At 37.2% G+C, this 17,561-nt stretch overlaps 1 protein-coding gene across 8 annotated transcripts in view; it reads left to right on the forward strand.

Annotated features, from left to right (window-relative positions):
* Nucleotides 1–17,045, forward strand: part of REV1 (REV1 DNA directed polymerase) — a 62,690-nt gene extending 45,645 nt beyond the window's left edge. For all 8 annotated transcript variants that reach the window (XM_040584737.1, XM_040584739.1, XM_040584740.1 and 5 more), the window contains 9 exons: nt 2,815–2,917; nt 5,095–5,251; nt 5,604–5,806; nt 8,310–8,543; nt 12,595–12,703; nt 13,764–13,972; nt 14,142–14,301; nt 15,124–15,226; nt 16,625–17,045. In XM_040584737.1, coding sequence (XP_040440671.1) covers nt 2,815–2,917; nt 5,095–5,251; nt 5,604–5,806; nt 8,310–8,543; nt 12,595–12,703; nt 13,764–13,972; nt 14,142–14,301; nt 15,124–15,226; nt 16,625–16,736 — 1,390 coding nt within the window. In that variant the 3' untranslated portion in view covers nt 16,737–17,045. The remainder of the gene's footprint in view (nt 1–2,814; nt 2,918–5,094; nt 5,252–5,603; nt 5,807–8,309; nt 8,544–12,594; nt 12,704–13,763; nt 13,973–14,141; nt 14,302–15,123; nt 15,227–16,624) is intronic.
* The last annotated feature ends 516 nt before the right edge of the window (nt 17,046–17,561 follow it).

Raw genomic sequence — 17,561 nt, forward strand, 5'->3', positions numbered from 1 at the left:
AAGTCAGAGACTGTGCCCCATGTTCCAGCTGTTGAAGAAGGCAATTTGTTCATGTCTCTTGACCTTCACAGTTACGCTTTTTCATATAGTCATAAGTTCCTCATCAGAAATGCCTTTGTTTTCTTGTGGATCATTATTAACATAATAAAGTCTCTTTCTGCTTGGTCTCACTGCAGCTCTGTTGGTCTCGTTGAGATGCTGCCTGTGGTGGCTGCCCATGCCCACGCATCATGGGGTAACCCCGTTACTCAGCCTGGGTAGCATCAGTTGATACATCACTGTCAAAGGAGTAGGTTCTTCACGTTCCTCAAGTAGTGCTGTTACTCTTACCGATTATATTAAATTTCTGATTCTTTTTTGTTTCCTGTTGTTCAACTGGATGATGTTGACTAAAGATTTTTTTATGTCAAACATATTACATGCTTGCATACTGAAAACACAAGAATGAAATCTAGACAGAGAGCATCATGTAGTTATATGCTGTTTCATACAAGATTGTCTCAGTACCTTCTAAATACATATTTATTCTTCAGGCAGCCACTTCTGTATCAAAGCAGTTTTTCCTTAGGTGAAGGGACGATCCTGGCTTTAGTGCGAGGGTGCATTTGGCATCTTCAAAGATAGGTCTTTTCTACTTTTCCCTCCATCGAACAGATGAATCCCTCCTGAACTGAAGGATCATTTGCTCAGGATTTCTGGTAATGGAAGAGGTGGCGTTCTTTCAGTGGGTTGGAGCTCAACAGTAGGACTTGGATGCATAGGGTCTGTCTCGTACTTGGGAGCTTTGGCATACAGTTCAGCTGTATTAAAAACTGAAACTACAGGATTCACCTTTCACTGTCAGAAGCTCATCACATTTTGGGATTGGTATATCAAGAAGAAAATCCATCAGTCTGTACCTTTGTCTTCTGGCTATCCCGAATATTTTGAGCTGAAGGTTACTCTTAACAGCCTAAGGACATATTTTTTTTTAGGGTGAAGTGTGTGTTGAGATAGAGCTTTATTGGAGCTGGTGCCAGACTGCCTTCTCATGAGCAGCTGAATGCTTTGGACCTCATTTCTGTGGTCAGGCATGCTAATGTGCATGTGCCCTGGAATTTGCCTAATTCATGAAGTCTTCATTAAGGTATGGTGAGGGGGCACCCAAGGATACGAAGTTGTTCATACACAGCTGAAGCGGTCCTAATGCCAGGGTCTCGTTTGGCAGTGTCTCTTGTTTCTGCTTCTGGCTTTACTAATGAACTTGGCAGCCCCCATCAATCCAAATTATGCTATTTGGTGATGTAAATGCTGTATTCCTGTCTGTTAGAGCATTTCTCTTCAGTCCAGTGAAAGGCTTTTTAGCAGCAGCAGGGTAACCTCTGGAAGCTGAATCCAGGCAAATGGATTAGAATCTCAGGGTGGTGTTCCCTCAGGTGTGCTTTCCCTACGTACAGCCTAGTTCCAACATTTACTGGAGTTTAAAGTGACCGGTTTCTCTCTTCAGTGAAAGATTTTCTCTGTAGCTATAGCTCATGACCTTGTCCCCTCACCTCACAGGTGAATGAGTTGCTATGCTTTCTTATCCCACAGGCCAAGATCCTCTACAATGGTAACTGTAGTCCTGCAAAGGATTCAGGCTTACAGACATGCTTAAAATCGAATTCAACTTCTGAGATATTAGTGGTATTTTTACTGCGCCGTTGATATCAAGTCCTGGTAGTACAGCATAGACCTTTGTAAAACACTCTTCTGTGTGTGTACCTATAGACCTGTCATGCATTTCTCCCTAGTATTTTGCATAGTTGCATCATAATGGTGATATTGATGTCTTTTTTTCTTAAAAACGCTGACAGTGAGGCTCAGGGAGGTCTTCATATCACTCCCAGCAGGAAAGTTTTCCCTTTTTGTGTTAGCAGAACCAGACCTTTCTGGAGATAACTTGGCTGTTCATGGTGCTTTCTGACAGATTCAAAAGTAGAGTTAAAAAGGAGATGCCATCAAAGCGTTTACTAAGTTGCCAGGATGGCACGCTGTCAGAACACCAAGGTGAAACGTCAATAGAGCCCGCTCTGTCAGAGTTGAAACTGCATCGGTTTCCTCAGTGAGAAGACTTCACATCACTTCCATGTGTTTGATTAGCCACCTGGAATTCTGTCCTTGTCTGTCTCGAATGTTAGGCCATTAGAGAGTCCAGAACTACCAAGCACTGTCCTGCCAAGATCTCTGGTGGCAATTTGTAAAACTCGCGACCAGGTAATTTTGTGGGAGTTGTTGCAGAAAATTGCCCACGTGTAAGATGTGTATTTGGAATGTTGTTTTAAAGTTACATACCATTAATCCAAGTTCTTTGTTACTTGTAATCCATGTGCACATGTCTACATCTGCTTAACTCTCAGAGTTCCATCTGAAAGTCTTGCTTTAGACATTGGACAATTGACAACTGAAATAATACTGAGCAAACTCTTTATGAACCAAGCTTGAGTGAAGGATAGTGCATGAGTGCATTTCTATGAATACTGTAAAGTGAAGCATTTTTGTCTGGCTTCAGTAGATAGCATGTGTGTAAGTATATAGTATATTTGACAATTTAATGTGTGGCCCACACACTGAGAGTGTTCAATTTGTAAGTAATCCTTTTCTCTGTAGAACATGCTTAGCTGTAATTACCTTTAAAAAGAAACCACAGAACAAAAAAACAGTGTTCAGGTTTTGTATGCCAGGAAATTAGATCTGTCTTTCTTTGAGGTTCTCTCTGCAATAAACACAGAATTGTTGTCTTGAGGATTTGTGAAACAGTTTCCTTTTTTATCCATGCTTTTTTATTCTTTGTAGGACTGTGACTTTAGACCATGCAACAGACAGCGCAAAAGTAATTGGGAAAGAAACTCTAAACATGTTTCACACAATGAAACTGAACATATCAGATATGCGAGGGGTGAGTTAATGGGAAAACTGAAGTTTATTCTCTTTATCAACCTTCTTTTTTGTCTTTAATAAATTTTCAGTTCCCCAGGGCACAAGATAACCAAACTTAAGCAACAGTGTAGCTAATACAAAGTTTGTGTAAATTAGGCTATGGAATCATATTATGTTTTGTGTATTTACCTTTGAAAAACACGGTTACAAAGCCGTAAATGTAAAACCAGAAAATTTACTGGATTAATTCATGATTTAAAACAGCCTGAGGTAACAAAGTTAAACTGCATCTTCTACAATTCTGTTAGCACATGCACATTTTATTTTGTTTTAGAATTTTCTGTAAACTTTTGCAGTTATTAGTAAAGTAACTAACACAATTACTGCCTGTAATGCCAATCAAAAGGTAGAGATCAGAGGAGTTTTTGCTCTAGATTGCAAGTCTTAAAGCCAGAAAACTTAGCAACCCATGGTTTGGCCTTTGAAGGTAAATTGCTGGGTCTTTGAATCATGGTTTATTTTAGAACATTCTTGCTTATCTCGGTGGTTTTGTCATAGCAATGTGAACCCATGATAAGACTATTTTGACATAAGCTATTTCTTACAGCAGCACACAGAGGCTTTCTAAAACGAACCTGCATGTATTGGTCATCTAGATGTAGAAGTACAGTTTTGATTCAGCGTTGCCCTGCAAAGTCAGCTCCATGGCTTGTGTTTCTCCTCGGAGTTGAGGAAATACTTATCATCCTCTCCATGTCTTCAAGTCTCTTGTCTGTCTCCTTTGCTGTCTTTCCTGGCTTCTTACATTGTTCTGTTTCCCTTGATTTCTTTATCCCTGGTTTTAGAGGATTCTTCTTTAAAGTTAGTATCCCATGGGTGTTGCGTACGTTGTTTGCAAAACAAAGTACTACTTCTGACCAGGTGGCTCTGTTCAGTCCTGGAGGGGCCATTCAGTTCTAGATTATATAATAAAGTGCAGATACATCCAAGGTCCCTCAGTGGTATTCCTTTCAACAGACTTCAGACACCTCCCATTTATATGTCTGTATTGTAGCTAGTCCCCTTAAGCTTTGCTTATACATGAGGTGCGTCATGCTTTGAAGTGTCCTTTTCATCTCAGAATCTAGAAAAGGTCCTAAAGTGATACCTTTAGCTGTTCATGCCTAGCCTTGGGCAGATGAATCCACTCATTTGTTCCGTAGACTTCATACAACACTTTAACTCAAATGCTTGTCCTAAAAGGCAAAAAAAAATTAAATGAGACAAAGTTGTTGGCACAGCAAGTATAGTATGCCGAAGGCTGCTTTTAAGTTCTAGAACTCAAATATTCTAGAAATGTTTCAAAACAAAAAGATAAAAGTGCAAAGAAAAGCTTTGTACAGTGATGTTTTAATATCCCATTAATTGCAACTAAAAACTGTTAACAAACAAAATCCTTGCTATGTAATTAATGGAAGACCACCTGGTGAAAATACATACATGAGCTCCTTCATGCTTTCTGAGTTGTATATACAAATTTTTTTAAGTGTTGGGTTTTTTCTTAATATTAATGGAGAATTAACAGTAAACTTGCACAATTTACGAATACATTCTTAGTTGGACACCATTTTTGAACCCCTGTTGATTTAGTATTTAAAAGTTAATGAAAAGCGAGGGTGTCTTTCAAAATGAGGAACACCTCATCTGATAAAGATTACTTTCACCAAAGTATATTTCATCCATTGAGACTTTGCAAGGACCATGTCTAGAAGTGCAACAATGTTATTTTTCCCATTTTTAGACTGAGGTCACAGATTTAGTATAGATTGTCCTCATGAAGAACATTCCTTTCTTGTAAAAGTAACCAGATTTAATACTAATCATTTCCTGGTCAGTGCTTCTGCATTTGTTAGTGTCTAAGAAATTTGATAATAAACACAGTGCTTTTCTATATCAGAAAAGTTAGATGGTATTATCTTTTTGATTTCTCATTTGTTGGATTGTGGTGGGTAATTCTGGGATTTGTTTGGGATGGTTTTAGTGGCTATTTATGTGTATTTCAACATACTTTTATTCGTTCTTTCCCCCACCCACAACAGGCAGCCAATTTCAGAGAAGGCAATGCTAATATGAAAGACTTACAGATATTTATTTAAAAAAAAATATATTTTATTTTTTAAACTTAATAAAATGAATGTATTCATGTTTTGGATTTAGGTTGGAATTCAGGTGCAGCAGTTAGTTCCCATCAGTAAAACCACTTCCACTCGCTCAACAGTACAGTCTGGACACTTACCTGGTGGATCGCATTCAGTTATTGACCTTTTTCATGTTCAGAAAACAAAAAAGTGCTCAGAGGAAGAACATAAGGAAGGTCAGTAAGCTGTGTACTTTGCATGTGTGATATTGATGAGTTCTGAACGGCTCCAACATAGATTCCTTTTGGAATACTTAGTATTATACTGATACAAATTATTTAATGTAAAGAGCAGGTTTTGCTGCTTCAAATGAAAAATGCTACAAAAAAACCTTTGTATAGGATTGTTCGAATCTTTTTAAAAAGTTAATAGTAACAAAGGATACTTTGAAATAGAAAATGTTATAATTATGCTGTATATTGAGTAAACTAGTAAAGAACACTGGAAATTGGCTTCACTGTATCTTGAATCTTCATAGTATTTTTAGCTATTCGAGGATCATTCTCTATTTTCTTTTCATGTGTATAGTATTTGTGGCTGCTATGGACCTTGAAATATCTTCTGATTCAAGAACTTGCACTTTTCTTCCATCTCGTGGTACCCATCTCACATCTGGTCTCAATTCTAATGTTAACAACACTGAGTCTGCTCTCAAATGGAATGGCGTGCATCCTCCTATCAGCGTAAAATCCAGGCTTAATTTGAGTATTGAGGTTCCATCTGCTTCCCAGGTAAAACCTGAGAATATAAAATTGTAATAACTTGGGATTGTTTGTCTTATTTGGATAGAGCAAAAAAAGTTACATTATACTTTTTAAAAATAAAAAGAGCTGTAGCAGAGTACAATGCACAGTAAGAAACTGTTATTGATGGAAAACTACTTTGCCTTAATAAAAGGTTTTTTTAAAATCAGTCATTTGTAGGCTAACTCCAAAAAGTTTATATTTATTCAAAGGAAAGAAATAGAATTTTCAGTATCTTTTTCCCTTCCAATCACTTACCAAAGGATTGCAATGGAACAGGAATGGAAAAGATGCCAGGGATGAAATACTAAAAATCGTTACCTTCCACCTTTCACAACCAAAGCTCAGAGTCTAATTATAAAAAATGTGCAATAGACTCTAGGAAAACTTCCATCAGAGAAATTTGACACATTCTGTAGTTAATGTTGTGTTTATATGATTATGATAGGATGCAGACTTAAAAATTCCCTTTTCTTGTGTTAGCTCTTAAAAATTATTTTGATTAGCTTAATCACTGATGACTTGCTCAAGAAGAATTTTGACAAGTACTTTATTTAATTTTCATGGAGACAGAATTTTTAAATGTCTTCCATTCCTCTTTGTGGCAGCAATATTCTTTGCCACAGATGCAAATAAATGATAATCAGGTAGTCTTCTCCACATAGTTTCTTGAAGTCATGTATTCTATACCAGTCTTTAAATTACACTATAAATCTCTCTTCAGGCTTGAGTCAGCGAGAAGGAACTGAACAGCAACTAGTCTTACACTCCCTCATACACTTTTACAATGACTGCTCCAAGTTTCTGCCTAAAAGGATGTCAAACTTGTATTTAGAATTATTCATCTTCCTGTGTGTTTTAAAATTTTCTTCAAATAATAGTGAATGCATACTTAATATTTGTACAGGATATCACCTTTTAGATGAGAGGAGAACAATCTTTATTTAAGCAAAATATTTCTGCAGGGTTTGGGTTTTTTTCTGCATGCTTTAACAAAGGAAGAGCCTCTTCCTTTCCATCCCACATGTTACTCAAGCAGACGTCTGTTAGAAGGGTCTGCTATAAGCAAACTACATTGAATTTTGTAGGTATTTTAGGTATAAACAGATTTACATGTTTTTCTGTAAAATTCTGTAATTTTAATTTCTGTACTTTAAATCTGTAAAAGCATTTGTTGATATTCCATTAATGGCTTTCCCAAATATTTATACATTTTTAGAAGCAAATTATGATTTTCACAGCTAGCTCAGGATCTCAAAGCCACGTAACAATATGAAGCTCTATACACTCAGATTCTGCTATAGGAGCAGTGTGTATGAGCAAGTAAAAAATGCACTAGCTGTGCAGTAGAAGTCCTAAAGCTTTGGTGGCTCTGTGGCACAATATGCTCATCTTTCCTTCTACTGTATATTATATATGGAATATAATATGGAATTCGGTACAGGAAAGGAGTGGCGAGAGTTGGTCCCATATTGCTATTCTTGTGCTAGAAAAGCAACAAGATTCTTTACACCCAGGATTTCCAGAAAAGGTTTGTAGAGGTATATATGTAGCAAATTTGAAATGAGGGAACATGAAAAGAACGTGGAAGAATAACTGAAAGATTAATAATGCAGACAGCTTTCATCAAATGTTCTCAGTTACCATAAGCTGAGTAGCTTTTCACAGGTATTTGTAGTTCCTCTCTGTAAATCCAGAATCTGGTCATCAACTCCAAATTTTCTTCTTGAAGGTAAAAGATAAAGTTTTCTAACACTGCTGTGGAGTCTCATTTAGCAGAACTTAGAGGCAAACATTGACATTTATCTACACAGTTTTACTCAATTTTACTTGTGAAAAAAATGATGCTGTACATCTGTTTGTCGGTTATATTCATTCTGTCACTTGTGCAGCCATCATTGTATACAGCAACTTTTAGGCACTGAGGGGTCATTTCAGTTGTTTTAAGCCAATAATTGATGGTAAGTAGCAATTACAGCAAGCAAAAATTTGAACCTAAAGCTTATTTCATTATCAGAATTTATGACAAGAGTCTGACAGTATGCAAACATACGTAATACCATCAAAGTAAATTAGTAACATGTATCCTAGAACTATATAAAGAAAGAATTAATTGCTTATGGCTTTGTACTAGACACTGATCTAGTATTCTTATCAACATGTTGCCTATGTAATTTGAACTCGGAATTTGGGTTTCCTTATCACTAAGTAGCTGTAGAGGAAACCTCATATATGGTTTGTGATGAGAACACTGAACATTGTGAAAAGGTAAAACTGAGCATTCATATTTACTGAACTACTTAAGTCTGAAAAGATATTTTTACATTTTGCTGCTGCAGAGTGTAACTCTCAGGTTCCTAAGTATGTTTGCATACACAGATTAAACTGATTTTTTTTTATAAAATTCAAGGACTGTAGAACTAATTTTTGACTAAAACTAACCCTGTTATCTATTCCTTAGAAAAAACTAAAAGCTTTTATGTATTTGTAGCTAGATAAGTCTGTGCTAGAAGCTCTGCCACCTGACCTCCGAGAACAAGTAGAGCAAATATGCACCATTCAGCAAGGAGAGAGTTATGGAGATAGCAAAAAAGAGCCAATAAATGGATGTAACTCGGCACTTCTGTCACAACCAGTTGGAACAGTGCTTTTACAAATACCGGAGCTCCAAGAACCAAATACCAATGTGGGAATTAATGTAATAGCCTTGCCAGCTTTGTCACAGGTAGGATGTTCACAGGGTATCAATAAACATCAACTTTACACCTATAGGAAGAGTTAACAGCTTTTTCTTGAGACAGCATTCACTAGAATCTGTGACTTTCCAAAATCATTTATGGTCCTTTAATATCTTTAAGAATTCTGCATTCAAATGTTTCTTGATCTATCACATACATAGTATGATAATATTTATTAAAGCTTTATAGTCATAAGTATGCCTATGTTTTTGCTGTTGTTTAATGTAAAACCTCCTCGTTTACACTTTGCTTTGCAATCCAGTGTGTAAATAGCCTTTTTTCTGCATTGCAGCTCAGTTATACTGCACCGTAAGTCTGAAGCAGTCCTAAAATCTGCTTAGCTTAGTCACAGGAGACTCACTCTAGTTAGGTGGATATTTTGATGGTGTAAAGCCAACCTCTTCTAGCTTCGGTAGATGTGATTGTTTATATCACGTTCCTGGGACAAAGGCAGGCGCAGCTAAAGATTGTGGATATCTTCCTGATTTTTGAATGTGGTCATATACAGCGTGTCCAGGATGAGGAAAGTGCAAAGTTGTTTCTCAAAATAGGGGTCTGAAGGGGGAGCAGATAGCAGTAATGATGCTTGTAATAATAATCCACCCTTCAATCCAAGATGGTGCTGAACAAATAGAGGGTAAGAATAAAAAAAAAATCAAAGACTGGGTTACCCAGAGATATATCATCTTGCATATGCATCATTTAAAATAGAGCAGTATTTTTATTTTTTTTTGCTGTGCCATTGCTCCATTGCTGTTCTCAAATGAAGTGATACCATATCAGCTTTTAGAGGTATTTGTTGCTGTTTCTAAGATATGCTGCTTAGCTGACAAAGAATCCAGAGAAAATTAGATAGAAATTCTTGACCTGTTTTCAGTAAAAAGTAGTTAATGTGTAATGGTTATTTAGAAGATGTGTAGTCTATTCTACTACTAAAATTTCTTTGATTCAAGTTCATTGGTTCAAAAAGAGTTGTGTCAGTTTTTATCCCTGTGCAGATGGTATATGAACTCTCCACACCCCAGCTGTTTTAAATTACGTAGTTACATTCATTCATAGGCAAGACTTTATCTTGGACTTACGTATTAAATTATGCTGTGCTTTAAAGTACACCCCTCCTCTACCACTCAGTGCTCTCTTTTTCAGGGTAAATTTTAACTGCATGTGGCTTTCTATAAAAATTGCATTTGGTTTGTGTTTGTGTTTTATCTGTCTGTTAATTAGGTAGTTGAGAATTGATTCTTCATTTTTTTATAACAGCATTACTTCTTGAAATTGCCATAGAAATACCTAATTTGCACACTCAAATGCACCGGTTTTCCTGTCTCTATCTCCTAATGCATTTTGTGACTCTCTTATCTGATCCAAAAATGTCAGCTTAGCAGAGCAGCCTTTTTGTTTGAAGATGTAGTTCAAGGAGAATTAGCTATTTCCTATTTATTTGTCAGGGTTATCCATACATCTATTCTGGAATGCCTTATTCTTGTACTCCACATTTTCTCCTGAAAACCATTCAGCTTTCTTTACTGGTAAAAAGAGAACTACGATTTACAATTTTAATTCTCTGAGTTAGGTCCAAGTTTTAATACCTAGAATACTATGGTTAAATTAGCTTTCTTAGGCTTGGTGAAAAAAATATTAAAACCAGTTCATTAATCTGGGAAGATTTTTTTTCTGTGTTAAAATCATACATTAACTTAATTCAAAAATAACATCTTTGTCTAAATATAGTTTGATAAAATTGTTGGTATTGTTAAAGTTTTTGCAGGAGTGTATATTGTATGAGTACATAACAAAGATTTAAGATTACTTTCAAATGATACAGTGGACTGAGCGGTCATGGGTTTCAGGTATAGAAATACTGCAAACCACTCCAAATTGAGTACTTTAGCCACATCAACTCAGCAAATGTAAATGATGCCCTGCCATCTTTTTATAGGTTAATTAGTTTTGGTTTTCAACCTTTCATTCCTTTTGTCTGAACTGTTTTTATGACCAGGTGCCAAGTTAATTGGCTGATAGTGATTTATTAATTAGAAAACGTGGAAAATGTCCTTTGTTGGGTAAGGTTTTCCCATAAAAAGAATCCAGATAGGTTGTATTCATTTCCATTAGCTGCTGAAGTAATCTTAAATTTTAGAAGAGCTGTTTATCTGTAGCAGCTGAATCCTGTAAAAGCATGGGAGGCAAGAAGTAAAGATGCTTAGAAGTGAAGGACATTTGTAGTAGTGGAATTAATTACTGGTAGCAAATTTGCCCCTCGTCCTCACATTGTCTCGACATGGTATAGATTCCTTGTAAGCAAATTTATACAGCACATCAAAAACACTGATAGCTGTATGCTGAGGTAGTACATTAATTTATAAAATCAAGTTTCTCGATAATGTGAATGTGCTCCAGCTATGCGAAAGCTATGTTAGGACACTATGGCTGTACAGTAAATTACCCAAAAGTCCAATTATTAGTGCAGAATTCATATGAATTTGACTGATGGCTCTTCTAACAGAATTTTTACATGTTATGCTTTCAGAGGGCAATGATAGGGGGAATAACAAAACCACATCCAGTTCCCTGTAATGCATTATTTCTGCAGGAATTACTAAGTTGCATACACAGAAACCTGTTAATTCAGGGCCTCCCAAATTCCTGACTCCTGAATGCTTAACCAGAGAACAGTAACCTTTTATAAATAGTTTTATTAAATAAAATTTATATTTAAAAAATAACTTGAGCCTCTGGGCTTAATTGGCTACGTTCCACTACGATGCTTTGTTCTACGCCATGTATGCAGTAATTGAGGTGGTCAGAGTTGTTCCCATTTCCTCCCTTAATTAGTGCCTATTTTGTGTGGTGAAAAATTTGTGATGGCACATGGAGTTCTAAAAATGGAAAAAATGTGCTAAATTGATGAATTCTACCTGTGGGTAACATGTTCATGTTTATTATCTACATAATTTAGACATCATATGTGTGAATAGCACAGCCTACCTTCCTGACGTAACATTCGTATTTTGGTTTAAAAAAAAGATCAAATCTCTGTTGAAAACAAGAGGTAACTTTTAATATATATGCATACGGACATATAATACAGTATCTCAGATAGTGGAGAAACTGTATTGTGCCCTTAGAATAGTAATAGTAGTTTTGAATAATTTTTTTGTTGTTTGTGCACATCTCTGAATTTTACCACTGAAATGGAAGGGCACTCTCCCACTGGGCAGTTTTAATCCTCTAAATGATAGGTTTGCTTTTTTGAATTAGATTTTGCAGATTATGAGCTGAAAACACTATCCAATAATACTGGGAAACTCAGAATACAAGACTAGTGGGTCACTAATTTGCTGCTTCAAGACACAGTGAGGGAAGAGAACTGGGCGAAACACGAAATTTTATTTTGGCCAGATGAGTGTTTATGGCAAAAGACAACAAATTATTTCCTGTCTAGAATTCCAGCCCGTAGGACAGTTGGAAAGGATTGCGTTCTTATCAGTTGAACGAGGGGTGGACAACGGGGGGAGAAAGAAAAGCAACCCTTCTGCGCTGGTTCAAAATGTGAGGTAGCTGGACTTGCATTTCCTCTCCTTAAAGAAGTGAGACTATTTCCAAGGATATTTTGTTTGAGGAGAGTAGCAGCTTCCAGGAAATAGAAGTGTCAAAAGTAAAGGAGGAGCAAAAGTCTGATTGTCACAGTGTTTGTGTCTGGAAATTTGAAGAGACCATTCGCTAAGATTAATTGTGCTGTTAAGATAGCTGCACTGTGTATCAGTAGGTGAATAAAGTTGATTAGTGTATTATAGGCCCATAAATAGTAATTTTATAAAATAATAAATGTAGAGTAATATTAGATGGCAAACTTTATGTTTTTTACAAGAAAAGCACATGAAGAAAGTGTAAAACATTTTACAGTGTTTCAGTTACATCTCATTTATTTTGCTTGGCATAAAATGTAAATACCTTTCTCATGTGTGTGATCTAGAGGAGAGCAAGCGGTGTTGCTTACTGGTAAAATAATCAAATTAATCTTTTGTTACTGTTCAGGTGGACCCTGAGGTTTTTGCTGCCCTGCCTGCTGAGTTGCAAGCAGAGCTGAAAGATGCATATGATCAAAGGCAAAAGCAATCAGAGCAGCAACCTGCTAACACTCTTGGTGAGTATATATGGTTGTACAGTAGTTCTGTATAGGAGTTGCTTACTGTTCAAAAGGAGTTATGCAGCCCTAAACAACAAACTGGAAAATACAACTAAAGCTTCTATGAAGGTGCTGTGTTAAATCAAATTTCTGTGGTTTTGACAGACTGTCGGTTACAACCAGCTGTGGTCTCATTTTGCAGACAGATGCCTAGCTTTGCTTAAATGGGTAATTAATTCAATTCATGGGGACTGTGGCACTAAACTTACCCATGTCCATATGTTAATGGAATCTAAACTTGATATGTCTTGTAATTTAAAGCATTGCATCTTCAGTGCCTAAGTTATGTTCAGATAGCATTCTCATGGTTCCCTGAAACCCATACCAGCGCTATGGGTTTTAGGCAACTCGAGACATGATCCATCTCTCCATGTGTCTGATAGTCAGATGGTTTTACTCTGAGCTGATCACCCAGGTCTCCTTTATATAATTAGTAGAAAGAAGGAAGATTAATTCCTTGTGAACATGCCTTCTCATAAAATAGGTTGGAAATATCATTGGGTTCATTGCCAGTTAAATACAGTGTTGTTATAATCAAACGTTGATTTCATGGCCAGTGGGCTAATGCAGATACGTTGGTATGATGGAATGAGAGCAGTGTCCTTAGTGAAGTGTTACAAAAAGCAGGGCTTTTCACTGCTGGATTGCCTGATAACCGCTGCGGGGAGGTCTTAGTGTGGGTATCTAGGTGAGACAGTGCTCTGACTGAGGGAAAGCGGTTTGTCCAGTGGGCTTCAGATTTCACCAGCTGCTCATACTCAAGCACTGAAATGCTTGATATTAAAAGGCTTATGAATTGTTCAGTATCCTCCGAGTACACCAATGCCTAGCAGTGCTTTTCAAATACTTAAAACATCGCCCATGTCTGGAATGGCATGTGAGTGTTAAAGTCACTTTATCTAGGCTGTGTTCTCCCAGTTGATCCGTAGATTTTTACGGGAGATAGAGAGTCCCCCTTTCTGTGGAAAAGTATTAAATTTTAAATAATTCAACTACTGACTATTCCTGTGTTTTTCAGCGTCAAAAAATGCGTTCCTACACCTGAAGCATGCAACAGTGAAAAATAAAAAAATCCGGAAAAAAAATCCAGACAGTCCTGTAAAAAAGATTCGGAGTCCTTTGAAAAGCAGACTTGTTGGTAGCCCTGCAAAAAACATGCCAGCTACATCTGGTAGCCCACAGAAGCTAATAGATGATTTCTTGAAACAAGAAGGAACGGCTGCTCAGGTAATTTTAACACTTAACAGCTTTCAGTCCTTTTCTTTAGACTTAGTCTATGTTCACAAATGCAGCTTGTTTTCCTTACTGGATTCTTTACTAGACTCTTATCTATGCATATATATGGTGTTACTATATTTGTCAGACTGAGCATTATCAATTTTTATGTTTGGAACAGCCAGAAGCAGTTCCATCAACTTCAGATTCTTCAGACCCATCAGCTGTGCAGACTGAACAACAGCCTGGTTCATTTAGGCCACAAGCACCCAACTTAGCTGGAGCTGTTGAATTCAACGATGTAAAGATGTTGTTGAAAGAATGGATTACAACTATTTCAGGTACAGAATGTCATGCTAGTGGTAATCTTGCAAGCATCGCAAGGAGAACTATTTTTAGTAGACTTTTTGTACTTTCTTGCTTCACTCTTCCTTTCACTGGTTATTTTTCACAGTAATCTTGAAGTCTTACCACCTTGCAATCTTGAAGTAACCTGATTCTTCCTACTCAGTTGTTATTCTGTAGTTTTGCCAGCTCCTCTTTCTTGCTTAACTTCATGAAAATCTACCTGCACTCTCTCCAGGCCTTGTCAGGCCCTTGTCTTATGCCTTGACCTTACTTGTGTGGGAGGTTTTCCTTATTTTGTCCAGCATCTTACAACCACTAGGCTGAAAGCTATTGAAAGGGAATTCTTTTATGAAGATGCTATTTTAGAAGCAAAGGAATGCAGGTTTTTTGAGAATAAAAGCTGGAAAGAATTCCACAGTGAAGTGCAAAAGTGTAATGTCATTGCGAAATTGTGATTTGAATTTTAACATCATGTCAAATAATTTGCAGTCCCTTAGTATCTTGACAAATCTGACCTTCGTACCCTGGGCATTACTGTTCTAAGAGTTTCAAAACAGCCATTGCATTCTAGATCCCTGTTTATTTTCCCTTTGGTTAATATTAGTCTGGCTGTTACTTGTTCATACATCAGTCCTTCTGTGTACACATCTTCGGATGTTGGGGAGAAGTGTGGGAATATAGCAATTGCCAGATCGGTCCCTGATGTGCTAACACTTGCAGGATTTCTTTCTGTTCTATTCCAGTTATTCTGCGATTATATTCTAAGTATACTTAGAGAAAAGTTACCTCAATTTCTCATATTTTTTTTATTACAGATCCTATGGAAGAAGACATTCTACAGGTTGTGAAGTATTGTACTGATCTAATAGAAGAAAAAGATTTGGAGAAGTTGGATCTGGTTGTTAAGTACATGAAAAGGTAGCTTAATTGCTAAAGTTTGTGATATTTAGACTGGTTTTGTTAGAATTCATGTACTAGATGCTTCAGTGTGAGGCCATAAGCCCGTTAGACATTCCATTCACGAGTGTAAATATTTTTGGCTTAAACTTTATTCAAAAATGGGCTAAGAAGTTGGGCTGTTAAAATAGGTAATTTGTGAAAAAATAAAAGTAGCGTTTAATAGTATTTGCTACAAAGTCTTTTGTTTCTAGACAAAGGTTATAGTTTTTGGCAGCATTGTCCCTTTTCTTCATGCTGTTTTCATAAATTTTTCATGGTACCTTAGATCTTTCTTTTGTTTCATCTGTTTTCATTCTGCTGTATCCTGTCTCACCTCCAACCTATTAAATCAGGGTTTATTACTTAGTTCTTGTGCTCCAGTTACTCTCCCCATGAGTCAGGAGGCCCAGGTTTCATCTGACTTGCTTACTGACCAACACATAACTATGGAGCTCAGCTTTATGTGTCTTAGATCTGGAAAATACTTACTTCACAGAATTAATCAACCCCCAAAAGACTACAGGAATATAAAAACTTCACTATGCTTTTGTATTATGGGATGGCTTTAGGCCTCAGAAAATGCAAAATGCACAGTGCATTGAATGCTGCGTAGTAAAGTCTTCATAAAACTCTTCAGAAAGCATCATGTCCCATTCCTGGTCCCTCTGTGTGATATTTGCACCGATGGCAGTCTGTCTGTCCAGAGCCTGGTAACAAGAATAGGACAAGAAATCAGGAATTGGATGATCCTGATGTTAGGTCTTCCAAAGCTGTAAGCATAGAAACCCTCTGCTCTCCTGTAACAGTGATCTGGAAGGGGATTTTGAGACTACAGAGCTGCTTTGCTTTCCTTAACTTGTTTCTAGTAGCAGCTGAATGCTAGAGCTAACCCATAGCTCTTAGTGGGCCTCCATGATTTGGTTCCATTTTTGGCAATAAACACCATGTAGTGCCCCCGGAACCTCTTAAATGTCTTAATTGCCCTTGGCATTCATTGGAATAAAAAAGTAGCATGTATGGCTTGGAAGGAGGAAGGAAAGATCAGGATCCAGAAGCTTGCCATTTCTGATTCTTCAGTATGAGGTTGGTAGGTCACCGCTTTAATCACGGGCGTACAAGCGCTGCAGAATGCTAACATTGGCAAGCTGGTGTGACGCCGCTAACGTCGGGGATTTCACCATTGAATGGCAGAGCAGTCTGTGGCATTAGGGAAGAGTTGGTCTGTTGGAAGAGAGAGGGCTTTACCAAGATCAAATCAAAATACCATTCATAGCGAACTGTTGTGTCTTGTTTTCCAGTATGAAGACCAAAACTTACTGTAAAAAGGACTGGTTCTGTAATGGTAATTTTCTCCCTCTTCTTCCTTTTCCCCTTCAGGTTAATGCAGTCATCTGTGGAATCGGTTTGGAATATGGCATTTGACTTCATTCTTGATAACGTTCAGGTAGTTTTACAACAAACTTACGGAAGCACATTAAAAGTTATCTGAACTTGTAGTAAAGAGCTTGATGAGAGCCTGGAGCTCTCTGCTAGCTGTGCCATAAGTGCTTGTGAGGTATTTGCAAAGTGCATGATAGTAATGCCCTGAGTTTTTATAATTTCAAATTTCTTTTTAAACAACGAAGTGTTTTGTACATTTCTTTTCAGAAAGTGCCAAATTTGTCAGTATTGCATGTAAATAATTGTGTTAAAATTCTTTTATTGTAGTATAGAATCTATTTACAAAATGTTTGTTTATAAAGTTTTATGGATTTTTACAGTGAAGTGTTTACAGTTGTTTAATAAAGAACTGTATGTATATTTTTGTACTGATTCTATTTTGTGATGCTTCAGTTTGAATATAGCTAACCCCTTCTATTAAAGCTGCAGCTTTGATTCATTTCACAAAGTTTTACACGGTGACACTGCCTCAACGCACGTAGCAGACTGCTGTACGTTCACCTGGCTGCTTTTTGTTTCTTCTCCACTGACTTTATTACAGATTTTAAGCCGAGGGAAGAATATTAGCTCATTTTCAGTTTCATGCTTCAAAGATAGAAACCAGCGTGGCCCAGCCGCTCCCAAAGCACACACGGTGTTAGCTGAAGCGTAAGTGCTCTCTGAGGTCTGTGCATTCACAGGTACTGTCACCTCTGCAGATCCGTGCTCGTAGAGGAAAACAAATGGAGATCTTCAAGCAGTTACGCAAAGGCAGTGCTGAGGAGCGGCTAACACGGAGCACTGTTTAAGCCTCTGCCAGTTCTCTGCACCGCTCCTTCTTGGGATAGAGCCACGTTCCGCTCTTAAAATACCATCGTTCTCCCCAGCCTGTGAT

This window comes from Falco naumanni, chromosome 2 (assembly GCF_017639655.2).
Source record: "Falco naumanni isolate bFalNau1 chromosome 2, bFalNau1.pat, whole genome shotgun sequence".
NCBI classification, from domain to species: Eukaryota; Metazoa; Chordata; class Aves; order Falconiformes; family Falconidae; genus Falco; species Falco naumanni.